This window comes from Podarcis pityusensis (genome assembly GCF_964106645.2).
Source record: "Podarcis pityusensis genome assembly, chromosome: 6".
Taxonomy (NCBI): Eukaryota; Metazoa; Chordata; class Lepidosauria; order Squamata; family Lacertidae; genus Podarcis; species Podarcis pityusensis.
The window spans coordinates 30,180,523-30,203,604 of NC_138030.1; the positions used below are offsets into that span (position 1 = coordinate 30,180,523).

The 23,082-nt window shown below is 43.2% G+C and overlaps 1 protein-coding gene across 5 annotated transcripts; it reads left to right on the forward strand.

Moving 5' to 3' along the window:
* Positions 1–13,058: 13,058 nt before the first annotated feature.
* Positions 13,059–22,790, forward strand: TLDC2 (TBC/LysM-associated domain containing 2). Of its 5 annotated transcripts, none has more exons than XM_081010301.1 (8): positions 13,059–13,829; positions 14,866–14,976; positions 15,885–16,008; positions 18,572–18,730; positions 19,797–19,949; positions 20,094–20,189; positions 21,363–21,436; positions 22,515–22,790. In XM_081010301.1, the coding sequence occupies exons 2-8, from the start codon at positions 14,936–14,938 to the stop codon at positions 22,648–22,650; spliced, it is 783 nt and encodes a 260-aa protein (XP_080866427.1). In that variant the 5' UTR covers positions 13,059–13,829; positions 14,866–14,935; the 3' UTR covers positions 22,651–22,790. The 5 variants fall into 5 exon arrangements, with proteins under 5 accessions (XP_080866427.1, XP_080866429.1, XP_080866431.1 ...); XM_081010304.1 differs by having other exon boundaries at positions 13,752–13,829; positions 20,094–20,230; positions 22,515–22,651; XM_081010302.1 differs by having other exon boundaries at positions 13,767–13,829; positions 18,590–18,730.
* The last annotated feature ends 292 nt before the right edge of the window (positions 22,791–23,082 follow it).

The window sequence follows — 23,082 nt, forward strand, 5'->3', positions numbered from 1 at the left end:
GTCTGTATCCAAAGCATAATTAAAGATTATGGAGACCCTAAGCTGAACAATATTTAATCAATGAATCAATGATATGTTTTTCCTACATATATTTTTAAGAACCTATGAAATTTCTCCATAACTTGGGAATAAGGCCCTTGATTTCTCATTGTGTTGTTATAAGAATTTTAAGGTCTCAAATATAGAATAAATATTCATAAATGCAAACATATCTAAATATATGAACCATGTGTCTTAAATAGTATGGGAGAGCAATCCTGAAGCCATTTTGAGTCTCCCAATGACCTCTGTAATAAGGGAGGCAAATGGGGAAAGCCTTCTTATTGTCTTTTTTGCTTGCAGTTCCTGTCTTAAGGGCATATTTGTGCACGAATAGGCTGAGCCTGTGACCTGGCCTCAGGAACTAAAGTACAGTATTAACCATCACAAAAGAATGGCCAGACTGCCCAGATAATGCAATCAGTATCCCGGCAGACAGGATTTCTGCTGTAGACCGCCTCCTTCTGTATTATGTATGATAGGGGTTGGGGGGTGGGTCTTGGGCTACAGGGTGGGCAATTTCCAAAGTCTATATAAGGGCTTGCGCATCATTGTTCAGGGTTCTCCTCCCTCCTGTGTGTGGTGAGTGGGGACCCTGTTGCAACAGTTCCTTTAATAACGATCAGGCTTACTAGCCACTTTGCTTCTCAATATACTCTGGTTGGCCTCTGTTACTTTCTCCTACCAATAGGGAAGCCACTTAAGGATCCTATACAGGCACTGGAATACCCCATAAGGGAAAGGGAGCATTTTTTTTCTTATAACAGTGTGATAAGAAGGGAAAGGAGGGTATGATGCAAGCTACAGGACTTAGAGAAGTGTTGGGCACTGGCAGAGGAAGGCGGGTGCAGGGAGTGCAGTGTGCACCGGGTGTCAGCTGTGAGGGTGGGTGACATTGGCGTGCCACCCACCCCACCCCCGCTCGCTGTGCAGGCAGCGCCCCCAGGGCGTGGGCCGTGGGCCAATAGGGACAATGCTGCCGTGGGCAGCTAGCAGCCTCCCCGACGCTTGCCGCACGGGCAGCAAGCAGCTAGGGGTGCTTGCCGTGCAGGCAGCTAGCCCTCTCCCCACGGGCCGGCTAGCCCTGCCCCCTCACCGCTCCGGGTGCCGGGGCAGGTAGCTCCGCCCCTGGTGTTGGGTTCTCAGATGCTATTAGACTGTAACTCTCATCATTCCTGACCATTAACTCAACTGCCTGAGGATGATGGTGTTGGCCATTTACAGTTTAGTAGCGCTGCAGAGAGCTTGCTGGGGAGACCATGCATAACAAGGAACTCAAAAATAACTTTAACAAGGTTTTAATAACAAAACAAAAACTCCTTTTACACTAAAGATAACAACAACAAACCAGACCCAACCCCCACCCCATCCCCCAGCGTAATGAGAGAGCTAGGTGCTGCTCCTTATATACTATGCCCAAATGCTGACACAGCTTAATTAACACAACCTAGCAGCACCTGCTATGTTTCACAGCTGCAAGACTGGGTCTCGTTATTTTCCCTGGCCCTTAAAGACAAACACAACTTGTGAAACAATAATGAACCTTCACATTTTACAGTGACCATTTAACAGATGGGAGTTGTAGTCCAGTGACATTTGGGGACCATAGGTTAAAGAACACCACTGTAGAGCAAATGATTGATGATGGTTCAGTCTTCACACCCCACATGTCATGCACACAAAATATTGACCATACTTTTCCGCCCTGAGCTGCAACAGCTCTAACTTATTAAATCTAATCTTATTCTATTTTTTTATGCAGAACCCTTATTTAATGTGCCCCCACCTCTGCTTCACCTTTGTCAAGACAGTCGCTGCTTAGACTGCAACGTGCCACCATCCTCCTTGCCTGTTCTAGTGTGAGCAGCTGGTGCTGGTTAACATGGTTATCTATCATGGAGGCCCCATATAAGTATTCCTGGACCAATGCCTAATTTATATTGTTTCCAGTTCTTTGGCTTTAAATCTCATGTTTCCATCATTTTACCGTTACAGAAAGAGCCATTTTTAAATTGGTCCCTGTTTTAACTGGAGTTGTTTAAATACAACGGACTACTTCCCTGAAATAAGCCATGTTTCCTAAATGCTGCTCTGGTTCTCTTCTCCTCCCAGCACAGTAGCATTGCCACGACACCCATTGCCCATCCTACAGTAGTACTTTAATAGTGCATCACTGTGGGGTAGGAGCATGTGAGTGCTCTCTCTACAGGAATCCCAATTTTTGCAAAGATTCTGCAATAGCAGCAAAATGACCTTTCTTGGGACAAAACTGCATAAATAAGCTCTCCCGCTGACACAATTCTCGGCTCACTCCAATTTTGCAAGGCGATTATTTGGAGTTACAACAGAGCAAGGAAATTCGAAGGCTCTAAACCCTGTGTGGCTCTTCATTTGGCAACCTTGGACATATCCCCATACCAGTGCTTTTCCCCCCTTAAAAAATATGTTTTGGGGTACTCTCATTTTCCTACTCATATTGAAATACTGCCCCTCAGTGAGGCCAAACTTAGATTCACAACATATTTAGGGGTATGTATACCCCTGCGTCCCCCCAGAAAAAAAGCACCGCCCCTAAGCAAGGTTCTTGTTCCCTGATCTTCTGGACGACTTAATATACACGATATGCCATCACAGTGGTACCTCAGTTTACATACGCTTCAGGTTAGAGACTCCGCTAACCCAGAAATAGTACCTCAGGTTAAGAACTTTGCTTCAGAATGAGAACAGAAATTGTGCTCTGGCGGCACGGCAGCAGCAAGAGGCCCCATTAGCTAAAGTGGTTCTTCAGGTTAAGAACAGTTTCAGGTTAAGAACAGACCTCCAGAATGAATTTAGTACTTAACCCGAGGTACCACTATATTAACTTATGAGCTGTTCATTAAGAAAGTGTGTATCTATAGCACTGTATGCTTTTCCAGACCAAAATAAAAATAAAAATCCAAATGAAAATGTCAAGCACTACCATTCATAACTGAGGTTATGCCATATGTGCAGTACCTACACTCCACAACTTGGCCACGCGACACACCTGAGCACAGTCCAGCCCCAGTTAAAACACTTTGAAGTTGTACTGAATTTATTAGAAGAGACAAAGAGAGACAGAGACAAACAGACAGAAAGAGAGCATGTTTTTAACTCTCTTCTATTGAAACCAGGTGGGACTTCGACTTAACTTTCCCCTGAATCAACCCCATAATGCAGAACGTTGGAATAAATGGTTCACTACATAGCTTGATGAAAAAATAATTGCTTTACTATTGGCCAGAGAAGAAACAGCTGCAGGGAGTTTGCTTCCCCTCTGCCAGAAAAAAAATCAGCTCCAACTGCCAGTTTCCATGGAACTGCAAGAAGCAAGGGGGAAAGCCCATCAGCCTCTTCCACCAGCCAGAGAACCAAAGACCACCAGATCGTTACACTGCTTCTATCCAAATGACAACACAAATAAAGTGAAAATCAGCCTGGGTATGGCACATCTCACTATTTCCTTCTGGTTAGGGCTGGGGGGGGGGGGGGGGACATTTGATTCAGATCACATTTAAAAGTGGAACTACATAACCTGCACTTTTCAAAACTATGTGCTAACTGGAACACACTCATCCTTTGAAATCAGCCTTGGCCCTGCGGACAGTAGTCATGATGAGCTCCTGAACTTCAAAAAATCAGCAGTACATTCAATGATATCAATTACAGGCTAGAATGTGACTATCAAAGTTAAGCCTAGATTCAGAGGATTTTCAGCTGTGAGCCATTGAGTCTCTTCCATGCTCTTTATGTGAAGAAGAAAAAGCCAAAGAAAGACATTTGTAATGCAAATGAGCAACACAGCCAATGTAAACATTGGCTTTAAGCAAAGCAAGTACTCAGATGCAAGCTGTACAAAATTCCTATAAAAACAATGAAGAGTCTTGTGGCCCCTTATACACGAACACTTATTCTGGCATAACCTTCATGAACTAGAATCCATTTCATTGGATGCAAGACTCTAGTCCATGAAAAAGTATGACATAATAAGTGTGCTGGTCTTTAAGGTGCTAGAAACTGTTGTCGTTTCACTGTAGCAGCCTAACAGTCTCAGAATGCAACGAAATTGTTTCTTATGCTGCCATCTAGTGACTGGTTGAAATAAAGACTTGCCCTACACACATTCAGGTAGATAAGATTAAAATAGGATGGTAAAGTGCTGGGACAGTAAAGATAGAGAATAAGTTGATTGCAGTGGGTGTGGGTAGTATTACTACTACTACTACTACTACTACTACTACTACTACATTTATATTCCACAATTTCTCAAAGGAGTTTGCAGTGGTGTACACACACTTCTACAACAACCCAGTGAGATAGGTTAGGCAGAGAGATAGTGCATAGCTGTCAACTTACAGATTTGAAAATAAGGGACAAGCAGCCTCGAAAATAAGGGATCAGTAGCCAAAATAAGGGATTTTCCGGGCACAGGTATGTTCAGCTTCTGAGCCCCTCCGAGCCAAAGGCAGAAAGCCCAGCCAGCAGCCAAATGAAGCCTCATCAATAAGGGACAGCAGCGGAACACGGCACTGGGATAAGGGACTGTCCCGCCAAATAAGGGACGCTTGACAGCTATGAGATAGTGACTGACCCAAAGTTACCCACTGGGCTTCAAGGTTGAGTGGAGATTTGAACCCTGGTCTCCCAAGTCAGAGTCCAGGACTCTAACTACATCACACTGGCTCTCATGCTGAGGTGGTATAGCCTACTCTATCACCTCAGGATTCTACCATCTCATTCTGCTGCAAGTGTTAAATCAGGTCAAGTCAGACTATCTAGCAAAAGCCAATCTTTGGGATAAATCAGGCCTAAGTTTACCGTTGTCTGAGGGTTGCTACTTCACATGCTATTTTTCAAACCATACATGTTCAACCCAAATGCAGAGTGCTGGTGCAACAGATGTGTGAATGCAAACATGTTTATCATATAGGTGCTCATCAGGAAATCTGGATTAGCTGTGGCAGCTTGCTAATTATAGAGTTACTGCCCATCTGGTTTTGCCATACCATACTGTACGAAATTGACAAGATGTTGCCCCTAAAACCTCATGCATGATGTTATTAAAATTTGCCTTTGATTCTTGATAGCGTGAATCCTGGCATGTCTATCCATATGCATGCGTGTACAAACACACATGGTGGATTTTATCTTGTGAACTGCCCTGAGATCTTTTGATGATGGGCAGTATATAAATCAATCAATCAATCAATCAATCAAATAAATAAATAAATTTCCTATAGGTAATATCCAGCTAAGTCCTACTCAAGAGCACAACAAACCCCTAGAAACCGATTGACTTAAGTAACCTTCCAAGTCCATGAATTTCAACAGGTCTACTCTGAGTATGTCTAACAGTGGATATCACCCTATGTATTTAATTTGCATGCAGAATACATTTAGGTGATGCTGTTAACAAAATTAATCTTGATTAAAATATGGAATACACTTATGTGTTGATGATTTTTCTGGAGTGTTGCTAAGAATTATAAGCATTTTAATTCACAAAACTCACTGCATTATTTTATCTCACACTGCATCAACTATCCAGCAATATTGGATTATACAAACACAGACTTTATAGCAATTCATAAAACACACAGCACATATAATCTAGGCAGCTTGCTGTTGCCACTGTGGTCACCAATAATTGAATTTCAGTACAAATTTACACTCCAGTGGGTAAAATTTAACAAGTGGTGAGGTCCACACAGACTTAAGGAGGTATCTGAAATTAATTGACAGCACAAGCCTACACATGTCTACTCAGAAGTAAGACCCATGGAATTCAAGGCGGCTTACTCCTGGATAAATGAGTAGAGAACTGCAGCCAAAATGTTTTATTGATTCACAGTGGTAACTACAGAAATGATAGCATGAACTTCAACGATTACATAAAAGAAAATCCATCAAGGCAGGGCAGTGTAATAAACAAAGCAGCACAGTATGAATAAAAGAACAATAATAATCAAGCTGGTGCAATGTGAATGAAAGAACAAAAGCAATTTGAATTAGAATGATGGAAAAGCAACTACTAAAGCAATACATAATAAATTACAAGGACCTACACTGCAGCTTCTTAATATGCATTTAATTTTAAAAGCATTCTAAATTCTCTGAGCTTGTGGACTCGGTTCCAAGAAGGAGATTGCAAGCCCTTCTTAGGCGCTAGAGATACCAGGCTGCAAACCAATGTCTGCTTTCACCAAATTGGCCTTGCGGCCACAACAATTAGCTTATTTTGTCTACTTGTATTTCCTCATCGCACCATCCGTTGCTTTGTGTAACATCTTACCTGATGAAGAGTTCTGGACAGCTGAAGAGCTAAGCAGCTAAGCACATTTTTGTGACTTCGGGGCTGGTCCTAATAAAGAATTGCCCAACTGTAGGCCTTTAGCTCAGTGGTAGAGCATTCGCTTTGCATGCAGAAGGACTCAGGTAGGGCTGGGAGAGAGCCCTGTCTGAAATCTTGAAGAGCCACTGCCAGTCAGTGTAGACAATACTGAATCAGATGAACAAATGGTCAGACTCGGTGTAAGGCAGCTACCTATGTAGCTATCTTTGCTTGAGCTGGGGAAGATGGGAGTTGTAGTCCAACAATGTCTGGAGACCCAAGGTTGAACACTGTCCTAGCACATGGAGACGGTTGTAATAATAATAATAATAATAATAATAATAATAATAATAATAATTTATTATTTATACCCCGCCCATCTGGCTGGGCCTCCCCAGCCACTCTGGGCGGCTTCCATAGAAACCAAAAATACACTAAAATATCACACGTTAAAAACTTCCCTGAACAGGGCTGCCTTAAGATGTCTTCTGAATGTCTGGTAGTTGTTTATCACCTTGACATCTGCTGGAAGGGCGTTCCACAGGGCGGGCGCCACTACCGAGAAGGTTGTAGCCACATGTGCACCTGCCACGGTTAGCTGTGCACACACCATGAAAGTACACAGGCTGTGCACATACAGTGAACAAGAGTCAACTAAGGAGTCACATCAGTGGAAGCCCTGCCCTTCTACTTGAACAATGGCTCCTCTCCATCTTCTCTCCTGAAATTGGCTCTGCTGGGGGTTGGAAGAATCCCCAGAACAATACTTAGTAGGGGAGGAGGGATCATTACATTCGGCCAGCCAAAATGTTATATTGAATCCTTAGTGTTATATTGATTCTCTCCTCATAAATGTGAAACACAGGCCTTTCCCTGTTATCCTGAGAACTGTGGGCTACCCTTCACAGAGCTACAATTCCCAGCACCCTTCACAAACTACAGTTCCCAGGATTCTTTGGGGGAAAGCCGTAAATTATTATTATTTAAGAATAAATTATTATTATCTAAACAGCTATCCTATTTTAAAAAGATATCTGAAGGCAGCCCTGTTTAGGAAAGTTTTTAATATTTAATGCTGTATTGTTTTTAACATTTGATTGGGAGCCGCCCAGAGTGGCTGGGGAAACTCAGCCAGATGGGCGGGGTATAAATAATTATTATTATTATAAAAACATTAAATTTAAAGCGTTTAAAGTTGTTTTTACTGCTGTAACCCACCCCAGAACCTTAGGATGAAGGGTGGATAATCAATCAATCAATCAATCAATCAAGTGCTTTAAATATATGGTGTGTAAAGGTAAAGGTAAAGGTACCCCTGCCCATACGGGCCAGTCTTGACAGACTCTAGGGTTGTGCGCTCATCTCACTCTATAGGCCGGGAGCCAGCGCTGTCCGCAGACACTTCCAGGTCACGTGGCCAGCGTGACAAGCTGCATCTGGCGAGCCAGCGCAGCACACGGAACGCCATTTACCTTCCCGCTAGTAAGCGGTCCCTATTTATCTACTTGCACCCAGGGGTGCTTTCGAACTGCTAGGTTGGCAGGCGCTGGGACCGAGCGACGGGAGCGCACCCCGCCGCGGGGATTCGAACCGCCGACCTTTCGATCGGCAAGTCCTAGGCACTGAGGCTTTTACCCACAGCGCCACCCGCGTCCCATATGGTGTGTAGGCATCCTTAATCAAATAAGATAAAGAAACAAATGCAAATTCTTGGCTTCGAATTTGGGTTACCTTAGCGCAAGTTATTTGTTGCCCTTAGCATAAGCATATACTGTATGTGAGTTTGTATCCAAGCCGAATGACTGTATATTTTGAAAGTGACCTTGAAGCACTCCCCTACCCAAGGCATACAAATGTTGTTGTGTCCAGGCAAACAACTGCTGTCTCTGTAGACTGAGAATCTCCCAGGTGAGCTCTCTGCACACCTGCACCTGGAAGTGAGTCAGCAGGAACAGAGGCTGCAGCTGGATCACAGAGAATCCCAGACTCTGTGCCCTGGAAAAGAAAACATCACAGGGAACCTCCTGGCAACTGTGCACAGCCCAGACTCCCTGAAGCCTGAAAGCTTAGCTGGTGATCTGGTTACTGCATTTTCTTGGATGCTAGCAGTTGAATAAGGGCAAAAGTAAAGGATCATCGCTCAGCTGTAAACAGCCACCAAGCAGGAACCAGACTGTCAAGCCAAGGATCAATGTTGGGAGGCAGAACCAGAGAACAAGCCAAGAGTCAGACCCGGTAAAGCAATGGTGGGGAACCTGTTGTTCTCCAAAGTCCTGGACAAAGACCTTTCTCAGCTTTTCTATCTAACCACCCATTATGTGCCTTGTGCGTCCACAACACCTTATAGGTTTGAAGCAATAGAAAGGCCTTGGACAGTTTCCCAGAAAGGTACACGTGCATCTCTTACTGTGTACAGTAGTACCTCGGGTTACAGACGCTTCAGGTTACATACGCTTCAGGTTACAGACTCTGCTAACCCAGAAATAGTACCTCAGGTTAAGAACTTTGCTTCAGGATGAGAACAGAAATTGTGCTCCGGCGGCACAGCAGCAGCGGGAGGCCCCATTAGCTAAAGTGGTGCTTCAGGTTAAGAACAGTTTCAGGTTAAGAATGGACCTCCGGAATGAATTAAGTTCTTAACCTGAGGTTTGTTGTTGTTGTTTAGTCGTGTCCGACTCTTCGTGACCCCATGGACCAGAGCACGCCAGGCACTTCTGTCTTCCACTGCCTCCCACAGTTTGGTCAGACTCATGTTTGTAGCTTCGAAGACACTATCCAACCATCTCGTCCTCTGTCATCCCCTTCTCCTTGTGCCCTCCATCTTTCCCAACATCAGGGTCTTTTCCAGGGAGTCTTCTCTTCTCATGAGGTGGCCAAAGTATTGGAGCCTCAGCTTCACGATCTGTCCTTCCAGTGAGCACTCAGGGCTGATTTCCTTCAGAATGGAGAGGTTTGATCTTCTTGCAGTCCATGGGACTCTCAAGAGTCTCCTCCAACACCATAATTCAAAAGCATCAATTCTTCGGCTATCAGCCTTCTTTATGGTCCAGCTCTCACTTCCATACATCACTATTGGGAAAACCATAGCTTTTACTATACGGACCTTTGTTGGCAAGGTGATGTCTGTACTTTTTAAGATGCTGCCTAGGTTGGTCATTGCTTTCCTCCCAAGAAGCAGGCGTCTCTTAATTTCGTGGCTGCTGTCACCATCTGCAGTGATCATGGAGCCCAAGAAAGTAAAATCTCTCACTGCCTCCATTTCTTCTCCTTCTATTTGCCAGGAGGTGATGGGACCAGTGGCCATGATCTTCGTTTTTTTGGTGTTGAGCTTCAGACCATATTTTGCGCTCTCCTCTTTCACCCTCAATAAAAGGTTATTTAATTCCTCCTCACTTTCTGCCATCAAGGTTGTGTCATCTGCATATCTGAGGTTGTTGATATTTCTTCCAGCAATCTTAATTCCGGCTAGGGATTCATCCAGCCCAGCCTTTCGCATGATGAATTTTGCATATAAGTTAAATAAGCAGGGAGACAATATACAGCCTTGTCGTACTCCTTTCCCAATTTTGAACCAATCAGTTGTTCCATATCCAGTTCTAACTGTAGCTTCTTGTCCCACATAGAGATTTCTCAGGAGACAGATGAGGTGATCAGGCACTCCCATTTCTTTAAGAACTTGCCATAGTTTGCTGTGGTCGACAAGTCAAAGGCTTTTGCATAGTCAATGAAGCAGAAGTAGATGTCTTTCTGGAACTCTCTAGCTTTCTCCATAACCTGAGGTACCACTGTATTATAAAACGGGATGGTAAATGACCATAGTCATAACTACAATCTGTCACATGCTTTATCATCCTTATCTTCATCTCCACAACAGGTAGACCCTAAAATATATATACATTCTTAGCTCATCTCTTTCCACAGGCTGACAAAAAATTACATGTTTAAAACCAAAATAGAATAATAAACTGTAAAAGCACACACAACAAACACACGCCAAAAAAAAGCTAGTAAAAACTCATGTTATCCTTCCTATCTGTCAGACACACCCCATGTGGAAAACCCTTTGTTTGTGTATATTTTTTCTTATATAAGTTTCTATGAATTAGTTGTTCCATGTGTTGCTGCTATGTTTAGATGTGCACAATATTCTGTAGATTAAAATGCATTATGAACCTGTTCTGTTTCTAGCAAATTGGAAGTCACTGCTAAGATGGTGTAACTAATAGCTATGTCCTTGAATCCTTACCTTCCAGCAGCGTCAAAGAATGCATTTTAGGGTACCCAGCAAAGCTATACCGACTCTTCGGGTGGGCAGATGCAAAAGAGGATGACAGAAGCAACACACTCCAAAGCAGGTGTTGGAAGATTCAGGACAGATTGCATAGTTATGCTATGGAACTCACGCCCACAGGAGGCAGTGATGGCCCCCAACTTAGATGTCTTTGAAAGACGATTAGACAAATTCCTTGAAGTTAAGCCTATCAGATGGCTACTAGCCAGGACGGATATGCTCTGAAACTGTGGCTTGAGCCTATAGTGCTTCTGAATGCCAGTCGCTAGAAACCACAGGACGGGGATGGCACTCCTGTGCTCAGGTTCGGCTTGCTGGTTTCCCACAAGGCATCTGGTTGGCTGCTGTAAGAACAAGATGCTGGAATAGTTGGGCCTGGCCTGGTCCAGTAGGCTTGTCTAATGTCATCCTGCACGTTTAACGGTTGTGTGGTTTGCAAGGGAGGTAGTTTGCACAAGCTACACCTGTAGAAATTGCATCTTCTGCTCATCTGTGGAAGGTGTTCTCTGGCTATCCTAGGCACCCTGCACCCTGTATTTCCATCACTTTTTCCTATGATCCACTCCACTTGTCTCCATGGAGAAATTAAGATTCCCGCTAGCTACCAAATGCAAAAGTGGACAGGGCAAGAAGCACAGCTGCCATAGCTTTGCTTAATGCTTCAAAGCATTTAAAGGCATATAGGCACCATCTCTGCCTGGGAACTTCAACAATGAGAGGAGGAGGAGTGTGTGTGTGGCACCAACAAACTTGCCTGATTTATTTATTTCTTAGAAAGAAGGGCTTTATTTTTGTGTGTGTGTATATTCCTGGTCTTGAATGAGACTGGCTGTGGGCATTTACTCCATCACATCAACAAGCTTAACAATTTGCGGCCTGATTTAGTCAATGAACATCTGTGTTATCATCTACAGATGAGTGATAACTTACTTCAGCCACAAGGGGTGGGTTAGGAGGAAGAAAAGTAGTGTCAGAAAGTTTACAGGCAACACATGCATTGCAACATCATTGTTACAAATAGAAACACTTGCTGCAACCTGACTGTTGATCCCAAAATAATGGGACCCATTGGCTCAAGATGGATGTGTTGAACTTATACCCTGTGAGTGGCAGGTGAGCAACCGGTCTGCTGGCACAGATTGAGAGAGTTGACAAGGAAGGTGGACTGGATAGAACCAGGTATGTGTTCACAGTCCATATGAACTTTGTGACTATTCAGAGCTGTATTTCCAGAGCTGTATTGTTAGTGATGCTTCCCTGAGATTTGCAGGGGATTCCTCAACACCTCTGCTTTAAGCAAGGCAACAACAGAACAGCTGCTTTATATGGGACCTACCCAGCTGTGCTTTGTTAGACGTCTCCCCACAGAACCCTCTTCAGGTAAATGTGAGTATCTTGTAAATAAGTCATTTCAGCCGAGTGCATTTGAGTTTTACCAACCTTCTTACAATAAGATGGAACTGTGTAGCTGTGCCGTCTCTGGGGCAGGGGTATAGGTAAAATGGAAAAGAAAAATCAGATATTTGGAAGAAAAGTTTCTGCGGGAGGAAGGAGGGTGTGCTGGGAACAGTGGCTATCCTCTGAAAAAAAGAAACATGCCCCTACATGAGCTTGGAGCATCTCAGGTTGGCAAAAAAATCAGTCGTGCAGATAAACCCACAAAAGTTACTAGCTTGCAAAACAACAATAATAAATGCTGGCCTTGTAAGAGGCTAATAGCCTGAGTTTCTTTGGTGGTTGTGGAACAGGAAGCATGGAAATGAAGACCACACTCTCTTAGCAGGCTAGTCCAAAAAAGAAAATAAAAAAGCATTCTACCAAGTGAACTGGTGGAGGCAGGACAAAGTGACCCATAGCAACCACCCCAGCCTCCACCAACTCACAATATTTTCATGCTGGTTGTGAAAAGGGTACTTCCTGTTTCTACATTACAAGTCTAGGAACCAAGCTGTTTCAGAGGCAGGCTACTGTAGCAGTCCTCCTTTCTTACACCACTTCACTCACTCACCTGCATGGAATTCTTGGTCGCCTGTAGCTAGCAGGTAAGTTTGTTTGTTTTGTTCATTTTATTTTTATCCTGCCCTTCATCTATCAAGAACTCTGGGTAGTTTGCAACAGCCAAATCCACAAAATCCAAAAAACCTAAAACCATAATCACAGCATTATGAATGTAGAATTTACATGTGTGTTATTTATTTTTAGATAGTGTTGAGTCTAATCTTTTAAATAAATACCTTTTAAAACTTTTGCTATTGCTCATTTTAATGTTTTTATATTGTTGATAAACTGCATAGAGTTTGGGGTTGTGTTTTTACATTCAAGCAGTATATACATTTTGTTAAATAAAAACCCGGTGAAGGCCAGGGAGAAAAAATATTAATAGTAGCTGTGGTAGTAGTACTAATGCCTAAACTTTAAGTTATCTCCCCAAAGCCTGAATGAATAAAAACAACTAAAACTGGTAATCAAAATATTTCCCATGAGGGTAATAGCCACACTTCCCAAGGCAGGGCAACATGCAGAAGGGCAACAGCTCATTGGTGGAGCATCAGTAGAGTTCTCTGATCGCTCCATCTCAAGGATAACATAGAGCTGCGAAAGTTATAGAAAAAGGGAAACCAGCATGATCTAGGGGCTGAAGGACTTTCCTTGCCACAAATAGCCAAAACACATGGGGCTTCTTAATTCAGGGAAAAGGACAACGTGAGGAGAGCATATCATTTTATAAGAATGATGCATGGTTTGGCATAGTGAGGGAAGTCTACTGCCTTCAAGCTCTGCTTATGGTCTAACTGGAAGCAATTGGCTAGCTGCTGTTGAAAGGAGGGGGCTAATCTGATCAGTCTAGCAGGGTTCATTTGATGTTATTATGATGATCTCCCGTGTAAAATTTTAGCACACTTGAGAATGATACTGTGTGTAGATAAGTGAATTTTAGGGGATGCGGCTTGCAAACTCTCTCCCATGCTTTGATCCCACTAGGCAGTGATTCCCATGACTCATAAAGCCTGTTAATTTGCATGTTACCATGGTTTCTTTTGCATGTCACTTCTACAGTAGCTAATCTTCTAGGAGTTGACAAGCCACGTCTCCTGATGTTGGGGGAGCAGGACCATTCTCGAGTGTAGCCTGCAGTGGGGCAGTTAGGTAATTTTAGACTCTTACTCCGCCACCACCCCAGCCTTTAGATGGTGGTGTGGTTTCCTGCACTTCCTTTCAATGTGATAAACTGCCCCTGCTGAGTTTGAGAACCTTCCTGTTCATTCTGCTGAGTGGGAGCCCTGGACATCTGCTCATAAATCCTGCCATAGTGACACCCATGGCACCTTGCCAGATATTCCTGGGTTAAATGCTTGTGTGGAACACATTTTATTTAAGAGAGCAACTCTGTCATAAGTTGAAGGGTCCAAGACCAATCCAAGACTTCTCATGTGTTCCCATTTTCTCAGATGCTCCTGAACAGCATCCTTGCTCAACTTCTTCACAAAGAACCACAGTGGCTAATGAAAAACAAGCATTAAGAAGATTCAGTATCCTTGTAAACTATAGAAAAAGGATGGGGAACTTCATGCCAAGAGCCCAAACAGTGCTCCAGACCTTTGGGACTCTCCCTGGGCCACTACACTGATTCAGTGTAATGCTTTTTGGACCTCTTGAGCCCCATAATTTGCATGCTGCAGAGCTCCAGTGTGCAATTTCATTTCCCATACTTGTTATGTAGCAATAAAGGACAGTTGTGTTTGAACGGCCTGCCCCCTCCTGATTTGTTTTCCTGCTACCCCAACACATCACTTTCCTTGAATGGTTCTGCTTGACTCAAATGTGTTCTGCCTTCCTCTGATAATACTTCTTACTTGCCTGGATGGAGGTTACAGAAGAGTACAGGAAAATGTATAGGAAAATGTCAGGAAATCAGGAAAACGTCAATAACTATTTATTTGCGAGCAACAGGTCAATAAATCAGCATAGCAGCTAGGACTTGCTACATACATTACTAAGGTTCTGACTAGTTGTCACTGAACTATGGAAGGAACCACACCCAAGGAAGGCAGTTTCTATTACAGACCAGGCCTGTTTCTTAAAGAGACAGGATACGCTTAACATACACCTGTCACTAACCATCTCGAGTTCTCCTCAGAGCTATAGTTTATGAAGAGCCAATTTCTCTCTTCCGCAATTCTAGGACTTTTATCTGTGAAGCCATAGAACAGGGGTGGACAATCTGAGTTCTCCAGCATGAGCAGTGGTCAGGAATGATGAGAGTTTACTCCAAGATCTGCCAATCTGCTATTGGGTTAAGTTCAAGGATTTCTTACTAATAAAGTTCTATACACCTCAGGGCCAGGCATATAATTGTGGTTATTGTTCTGCAAGAGGGTTTCTGCTTGAAGCCCCTATATTATCACAAGCCTGTTCCACAGCTTCTCAGAGCAGCATTCTCAATGTGGCTGCCCCTACAGTGGTGCCTCGCAAGATGAAATTAATCCGTTCCGCGAGTCTCTTCGTCTTGCGGTTTTTTCGTCTTGCGAAGCACGGCTATTAGCGGCTTAGCGGCTATTAACGGCTTAGCGGCTTTAAGAAAAAGGAAACAAACTCGCAAGAACTCGCAAGACGTTTCGTCTTGCGAAGCAAGCCCATAGGGAAATTCGTCTTGCGGAACGACTAAAAAAACGGAAAACTCTTTCGTCTAGCGAGGTTTTCGTCTTGTGAGGCATTCGTCTTGTGGGGCACCACTGTATTTTGTAGAACACCATCCCAGTTGAGAATGAGATGACAGACACCCACTGTTTGTAGTTTCTGGAAACAATTTCATTTTGACAAGTTTTTCCAACTGGATGGGATGAAAAAGATTAGGTCTCTGGCCTTGCATCCTTTATATGTATTATTTTAAACCCAATCTTCATATTTTTTGGGTATTGTTTTCAGACCTATTTTGGTTGTTTCTATTGTATAATTATAACTCACCTTTAAATTTATATGAATGCTGAGACATAAATTAATAAACTAATAAGAGCAATTATCTGGAGGGCCAGAAGTTCCCTCGCCAGTGCTACAGAACACTAGATAACTAGAAAAGGCTGTGTGCCACAGGGTTTCATAGTGAGATCTCAGGTGACAATAGCTGTATAGCAATAGAAGAACCTGCTTACTGAGAGAGAATAAAGTACATGCTGTTTATGAATGAGGGTGTGTTCTCCACAGGCAATTGGCAGACACCTGCTCTCCCCTCTCCGACTCGCTGCCAGGAAACGGCACGGCTGCTGTGGTCGTGCTTTGGATGATCACAGAAAACATGAAAACTCCACGCTGTCGCTACACTCGTCTGGTATGTACTGCAGTCCTTGCTTCTTGGGTTGGGATAGGGAAGGACAGAGGAGGGAGTTGCCCCAAGGGGCAGGGCAAGAACGAATGGGTGCAAACTGCAGGGCATAAAGTTCATTTCAACTAAACGTTAGCAGAAGCTTCCTAGTGGTAAAAGCTAACAGTTGAGAAGACTGCCTCAGGAGGTGGTCTCCTACCATGGAGGCTGGATGGTCAAATTGTAGGGAAGCAAGACAGATTGAACAAGAGGTTAGAAGAGATGACCTCCAAGATCCCTTCCAGGTCTAGAACTCTAGGAAGTGAAACTGCAAGCCATCCTCCCTGTACTATGTCCTCCTCCCCGCATTTGTGTCTTTCTGAAACCATCTGGCATCATGGGAGCCTGTTAAGAGTTTAGTGCTACTGGGTTCCTAGGTCCAAAAAGGTATACGTATATCCTAATGGAAAACGGAAACACTGGTCAGTCAACTTCAAAACCAGGCAGCACAGAAATATGTTTCTTTTAGTAGACAATGTGTTACTGAGGAATTTAAATTCCCTCCCTCCTTTCTTTTGGTGCAGAGCATCAATCTTCTATTTCAGATGTTTGGGCTGAGAATGCCATTGTTTATGCGGTCAAGATAGTGCAACCAGACAATCCAGGCAGAATCATTCCATACCATTTGTGCAAAGGGGATTTAATTGATTAGGAGATTAATTTGATGAAAAAGCATCATGTTTGGTGGAGGTTGCCATCACCTTCATTTTGCCTTCAACCTCAAGTTTTGCTTTTAAGCTCAGCTCCTCGGACTATTTGGTAGACAGTTTTTAATATTCACGTCCTTGAAGTGACATAAACAAATATATATTCAGATGGGTGGCAAGCCCAAGAGAAAGTAAGGTAGCAAGAATGTAGGATTTCTACAGAAGTGGGTGGTATATTTCCGCAACCAGGTTGGTGCTGCAGATAAGGGAAAGTATGTGTAATTGAGGAAGCACAAGGGAAAGTTATATTGATAAAAGTGAAGCAGAGGACAAAGAGCAGTGCTGATACTGGGCTTTGTGGTTTTTGCCCAATGCATTGCATTTTCATACTGAGATGGGTATGTTGCTGTTATTATTTGGCCCAGAAAGGGTATCTACAAACATATCCCACCATTATCTTCCTACACCCTCATCTTCAGTCTGAGTGAGGGCAATAGAAGCAAATAGGGATAACTTACCCGATAATCTTCAGATTGATTTTAAAAGCATACAGTTTTTGCTTCTGTGCAGATGAGATACGATAGCTTATACACATGCTAATAGGATTTTGAGGCCTCTCTACATGTGTTTCTAGGACAGTAGCTTGAGTACACAGATGTTGTGCAGGATCATTGTACTTTTATGATCTACACACAGAATTTATTTCCTGGACATTAGTACAGTATTGGCTATGTAGGACCTTGATAATGTGCGGCAGCCCTCAGGCAAACCACTTGGTACTAAAGCTGGGAAGAAGGCTCACCCCTCCTGAATAGGGATAGAAAGATCTGTCAGTTTTGATTCTAACTTTTTCAATCTTACATTTATTTCTCTGAATTTTTCAGCAGTTTGAGGTTTTTTTTGTTTTTAATCCTCACCCTAATTCAGCAGCATTTTAATGTGAATTTAGTAAAAACTGCATTTAATAAATAATAATAATGTACACATTTCTGTAAGCAACTTTCCTTAATAAAATGCATTGTTACATGTGATTTTAACTATTATCTTCATTTTTATTTTGCACACTTTCCCTTAATATAAGCATTTTGGTAAACATTATTTGGTTGGCGTACTGCATTGCAAAATTCCAAAGGATGATTTTGCTTCAGGTTGCATATTGTTTTGGAAAGTACAAATTTCATAAATTCAGCTTTAAATGTGTACTGAATCTAGTTTCTTCTCTTGCAATTGCAATATTTAATGTCGGAGGAGGGGGAATTGCACAGCAAAGAGCAAACTGTCATTTTACTATGGTGTATTTTCATTAACAGAGTCAAGACTCCACATTTACATAGTTGACAATTGCAGGGTAGCTCTAAGACATTCCTGAGTTGCTTTCTGACCTGCCGTAAAGATGCACTAATAGAGCTTTGAATCAAGAATGGAGAACTTGTAGCCCTCCAGATGTTGTTGGACTGCAATTCTCATTATCTCTGGCCATGCTGTCTGAAAGGAGCTGGAGTCCAACAACATCTGGACTGCTAAGGCTTTAAATGAATCACAGAAGACAATCAATCTACCCTTTTTCTAGTCTCACCCTCTGAAACAAAGGATGAAGGGGAGGAGTGGGCTCAGGATGGTTCATTAAACTGATGTTCCTGAGATTAAAATATTGCTTTATTGTGGCCTACATACTGCTGTGCTATTAATTATAAGACTAAGCTTTTAGCAGTCCCATGAGACTAGAGGGAAGGGTAGACTGATTGCCTTCTGCAATTCACTTTGCTTTATCTTTTTGCCTTTATAGTTCTCTCTGAGGAGTATCCTTCTAGTGACGCAACAGACTACATACTGGGGAAGATTCTGCAACTTAGTTGTTGCCTTATTCATTTCCCATTTAACAGTGTGTGTCCTTTTATCAGCCCAACCTGCTGGAAGAAGCCCTGTCTTCAGAACCTGAGGAGTCTACTGAACCAGAGAACCCAGTCTGGACAAGCACAGAATTTCATGAGCCTGTGCTAAATGGGCAAAGCAACATCCTGCACTTAGAAGAAATCCAGAAGGTGAGCACCCTTCATACTGTGACTCAGCAATTTTCTTTAATGAGTGCTGCTATCACAGTGACTCCCCTGGGTGAGCCCTTTGCCCTTAAACATCGCTTCCACACATTGTCCTTAGCTAAGGCACACATTATGGAGTATTGCTGACCTCTGTTAACTGGGAAAGCAAGCTTTTGGCAGGAAGGTCTGCTGAAGCCGTATCTCTACAAGGGCCACGAGACCCTTGGCCCATTTACAAGGAACAAGTGCAAAGAAGTGAAATTCTCCAGGACAGTCTCAAAAAAGTTATTTCCACAGGCTTAATATTCACTTATGTGAATGCAAAGATTGTAGATGGGGCCAATAACTTAGGGCAGTGGTTCCCAATTAGTTAAGGACTGTGGGCCCCCTGTTTTTCAAAAGCCAAGCCATGGACCCACTACTTTTGAAAATGTCTTTTATGTGATTGGTGCCAACATATGCTCCAACTTGTCCCAACACAAAACTGGGATGTGCATCTTCTGGGCAGCACTCCTGTGTGAGTTACATGACCCGTGTGAGAGCATGGGTCCCCAAAATGAGATGTCCTGGACAGTTGATGGGTATGTGCCATGGCCCTGCTTGGTGGGTTATGTGGACCCCTTGGGGTTCGTAGACCACCAGTTGGAAACCACTAACTTAGGGTGTATGACCTGTGCCCAGAACTACTAAGCAGAAGATATACTGATGAGCTAGTGCAGGTGTGGTAAACCTTTAGCCCTCCAGATGATGCTAAACTACAACTCCCATTATCTTCCACCATTGGGCCTGATTGGTGGGTCTGATGGGAGTTGTAGTACAGCAACATTTGGAGGGCCAAAGGTTTCCCACAGATCTACTGGAATAACTTAAGAGACGTTCCTATGTTGTATAGGTTTAAAGCAAGGATGTGAACTTTGTGGGTGTCCAGAGGTTGACGGACTCCCATTCACCCCAGCCAGTATGGCCAATGGGTAGGGATGATGAGACATGCAGTCCAATAACATATTAAAGGCCTCAGGGTAGATGGAGGTAAGGAAAGAAGTGACCTTGTGTATGTGATACCTTTTAGCTTGCACCACACCTCCCTCTACGAGTGACTGGACACCCATGGAACCTCATCTACTATACAGCAAGGGATGGATTTAGCCTGAAGACTATGTACCGAAGCATGAGTGATTTAGCCTCTCCAGTGTTGTTGATTATCAGAGACACTGAAGGCCAGGTAAGCATAATTAGCTTTGAAACAGGCCAGACTTATCAAGTCTAGCAGAGGGGGGCTGACTGGTTGGGTTCAGTTCACTGCCTACTCTAAATGGCCTTCCTGCTACTTGCAAGTTACAACACATCTCTCTTGCATCGTTTTCAGATATTTGGAGCCTTTTCTTCTACAGCCATCCATGTCAGTAGCTGCTTTTACGGCAATGGAGAAACATTTCTCTTTTCCTTCACCCCACAACTTAAGGTGATTGAAGGGATATCATCCCCCAAGTATGAAGGTTATCGGTGTGTGTTAACAGTATCTGGAGTTATTACCAATTATACAAATGTTGCCTGTCACTGATTTGCCACAGGCTTAAAGTGGTATACCTACAAAGTTTCCAGTATGCACCATTTGGCAATTGGTCTAGTACAGGGATGTCCAACCAGTAGATCGTGATCTACCGGTAGATCCCCGGCTGATCCTGGTAGATCGCTGGATCCTTATCATGTACAAAATGTTACAGGGAAAAAGCTGAAAAACTCTGTGCAACAGCTCTAGGCAATCCACCCACCCCACGCTCCTCCCCCCTCCAATGACAATGGGTCACTGACAATAAAATAATGACAATAAAATCACTGCCAGTTTTTTTTATACTGGGAGTAGATCAGTCTCTTGGGAGCTGGACATGCCTGGTCTAATAAATCAGCCTTCCCCCATCCTTCTTTTTATCCTGGCCTTTGATACCCGAGATAGACATTTATAGGACCAACCCTATTCTTACTATAAATGGTTTTACTTGCAAAGGGGAAATGCTTGTTTAAAGTTAACCGAGATCTGAAATGGGGCATTAACAGTCAGGGTGCTGCTTCAATTGTTTTACACACACATACACACACACACACACACACACACACACACACACAAAATTCTGTTATAATAAAACATGGAAGGTCAACACAAAAGATGCTGGACTGCAAGCAACCATTTGACAATACTGTGTGGATTCTCCTATATAGAGAGGCAGAGTGTGTATGAAAAGATGACTGTTCCAGAAACAAGGGTGAGTGTGGAAGAAGTCACAATTAAAACACATGGTAGGAAGTGGTAAGCGACCCCTACCAATAAATACTTGGCAGTAAATTCTACTGAACTCAATGAGACTTACACCAGAGTCAATATGCAGACAATTGCCCTGATAGGGAGCTTGTGTATTACATTGCAATTCTGGCTCTGAGTCAAACTTCACAAGAAGTCTGCAAGAGTTTAAGGGGTGGGGTGCTGACAAAACATTCAAAATGCTGCCAACTGAACCAGAATATAAAGGTTTAAAGTAAGCATTGGAAAACAAAACGATTGTTTTCTCTAGTTGTACAGCTGTGTCTTTTATTCCCAAGATGCTTCTCTCAACCATGTTTTTTTCTCCTTACTCTCCAGGTATTTAAGTGGACAGGTAAAAACACCTTCTTCATGAAAGGAGATGCAGACTCCCTAGCAATTGGTGGAGGCAGGTATGTGACTGTGAAAGATGTTAGTGGGGGGAAATGGTTTTGTTGTGAAGAGAAGGGGTGCTGCAATGCAGTCCTAATCAGATTATTAACTTTTGAGGATGGTCTCGCTGTCAGCAGCCCTTTCTGGAGTCTGGGTCCCTCCGCTACTGAATCAGTGGTATGAGTAAAACAAATGACATCACAGTTCATCTACAACAGGTTATTCCTCAGAATGTGAGTCATGATGAAAAGTATTTTTACTTTTTTCTCTTTTAAATTTACCACTATCCATCCCTCACTTATTTCTAGGTTTCATGACATCAAACTGAAGATTACTCTCTCCTGTACTTCTTCAGTCATTATGATTTGAGATACCGGCTACAAAAAGCCCAATGGTATTTTTGTGTGTGTCCTTTGAGTGGACATAGCTGTCTAGCTTTATTTAGTACACATTATCATCTTGCTCTGCGTCAAGATCTTCCAAGTTACTGTGGACTCTTTTGTATACATGTTGGAAAAAGATGGTTAATCATTGCAGTGGAAAACCAGTTTGGCTGTATATAGTTTCAAAGCATCTAAATGTATAAATAGAAACTGCGGCAAAATGGTGAGCTCATTGTAAACCCTTTCAGAGCAGGGGAAATAATTTGAGTAGAAAGGAAGCAATGAGCCCTCTAATCTGGCTCTCACTACAACCCTTCTTCAATCAGCCCAGGCAGCCGTGTCAGAGACTGAGTAGCCAAAATTGGCTGGAATGGAGTTTTGAAATGGAATTTCTGCTGGTGGGGGAGATATTATGGGACTTGGTCCAGCCCCCACAGTCTGCAGCTGGGAAGGCTAAGGCAGAGACGGCTGCAGTTCAAGATGAATTGGAGCAGCGTGTGCTCGGACTTTTGGCTGGAAATGTGGAAGCTTATCTAGTGCCTTTCTGGCACCCTGTACAATTGGCACTAGAGAAAGCAGGTATACGTGAGATACTTACAGAACTGTTGACTCAAATGAGCCAAACCACACTGTATTTCTTATGGATCAGAAGCTTCTTGTGTTCCTCATTCTGCAGAAAGTTAATCCCATGTTTTGCCTTTCCCCTTATTTGCAGCGGCAAATTTGGATTGTGGCTAGATGGAGACCTGAACCATGGAGGAAGTCAGCCCTGTGAGACATTCAACAATGAGACATTATCTCCCAAAGAGGAATTCCTCATCCGAGACCTGGAAGTTTGGGCACTTTCCTAACCCAAAGTGTGGTGGTGGGGGGGACAAGTCCCCTTCTGCATCGACACTGCAAGTGCCATGGGAACAGGGCTTGGCCAGTCGTCCTGTGGGGGCAGCTTTTCAAATCCCCTTCAATGAACATAAACTTGCTGTAGAGACTCCCTCTGTCTCCGTAGATTGGGATGGAAAAGATGCTGGATTAACTCAGCAATTTCCTCATCTCTCTCTCACCCAATTTTGCTTCCTACTATCCTGATTGTACAAAGATAAGCTAAGGATTTTCAGTTAAGCTTGTCTTTTGTACTTCAGGGCAGGTGAAGCTCTTGCTAACAGTCATCTTCAGAACTGGTAAGCTATGCGAATATTGGCGGCTGCTTGCCAGGGAAGGATGCCCCAAGAGACACCTCACAGCCTTAACCTGTACTTGCCCAATGGCAGACCAGGCACTAAGCT

Bases quoted from the DNA above. Each gene is read 5' to 3' on its own strand.
- TLDC2 (XM_081010301.1), top strand. From the start codon at position 14,936: ATGATGAGAGTTTACTCCAAGATCTGCCAATCTGCTATTGG. The intron at 19,950-20,093 runs GTAAGCATAATT...CATCGTTTTCAG, and splicing joins TCAGAGACACTGAAGGCCAG to ATATTTGGAGCCTTTTCTTC. The intron at 21,437-22,514 runs GTATGTGACTGT...CCTTATTTGCAG, and splicing joins CTAGCAATTGGTGGAGGCAG to CGGCAAATTTGGATTGTGGC.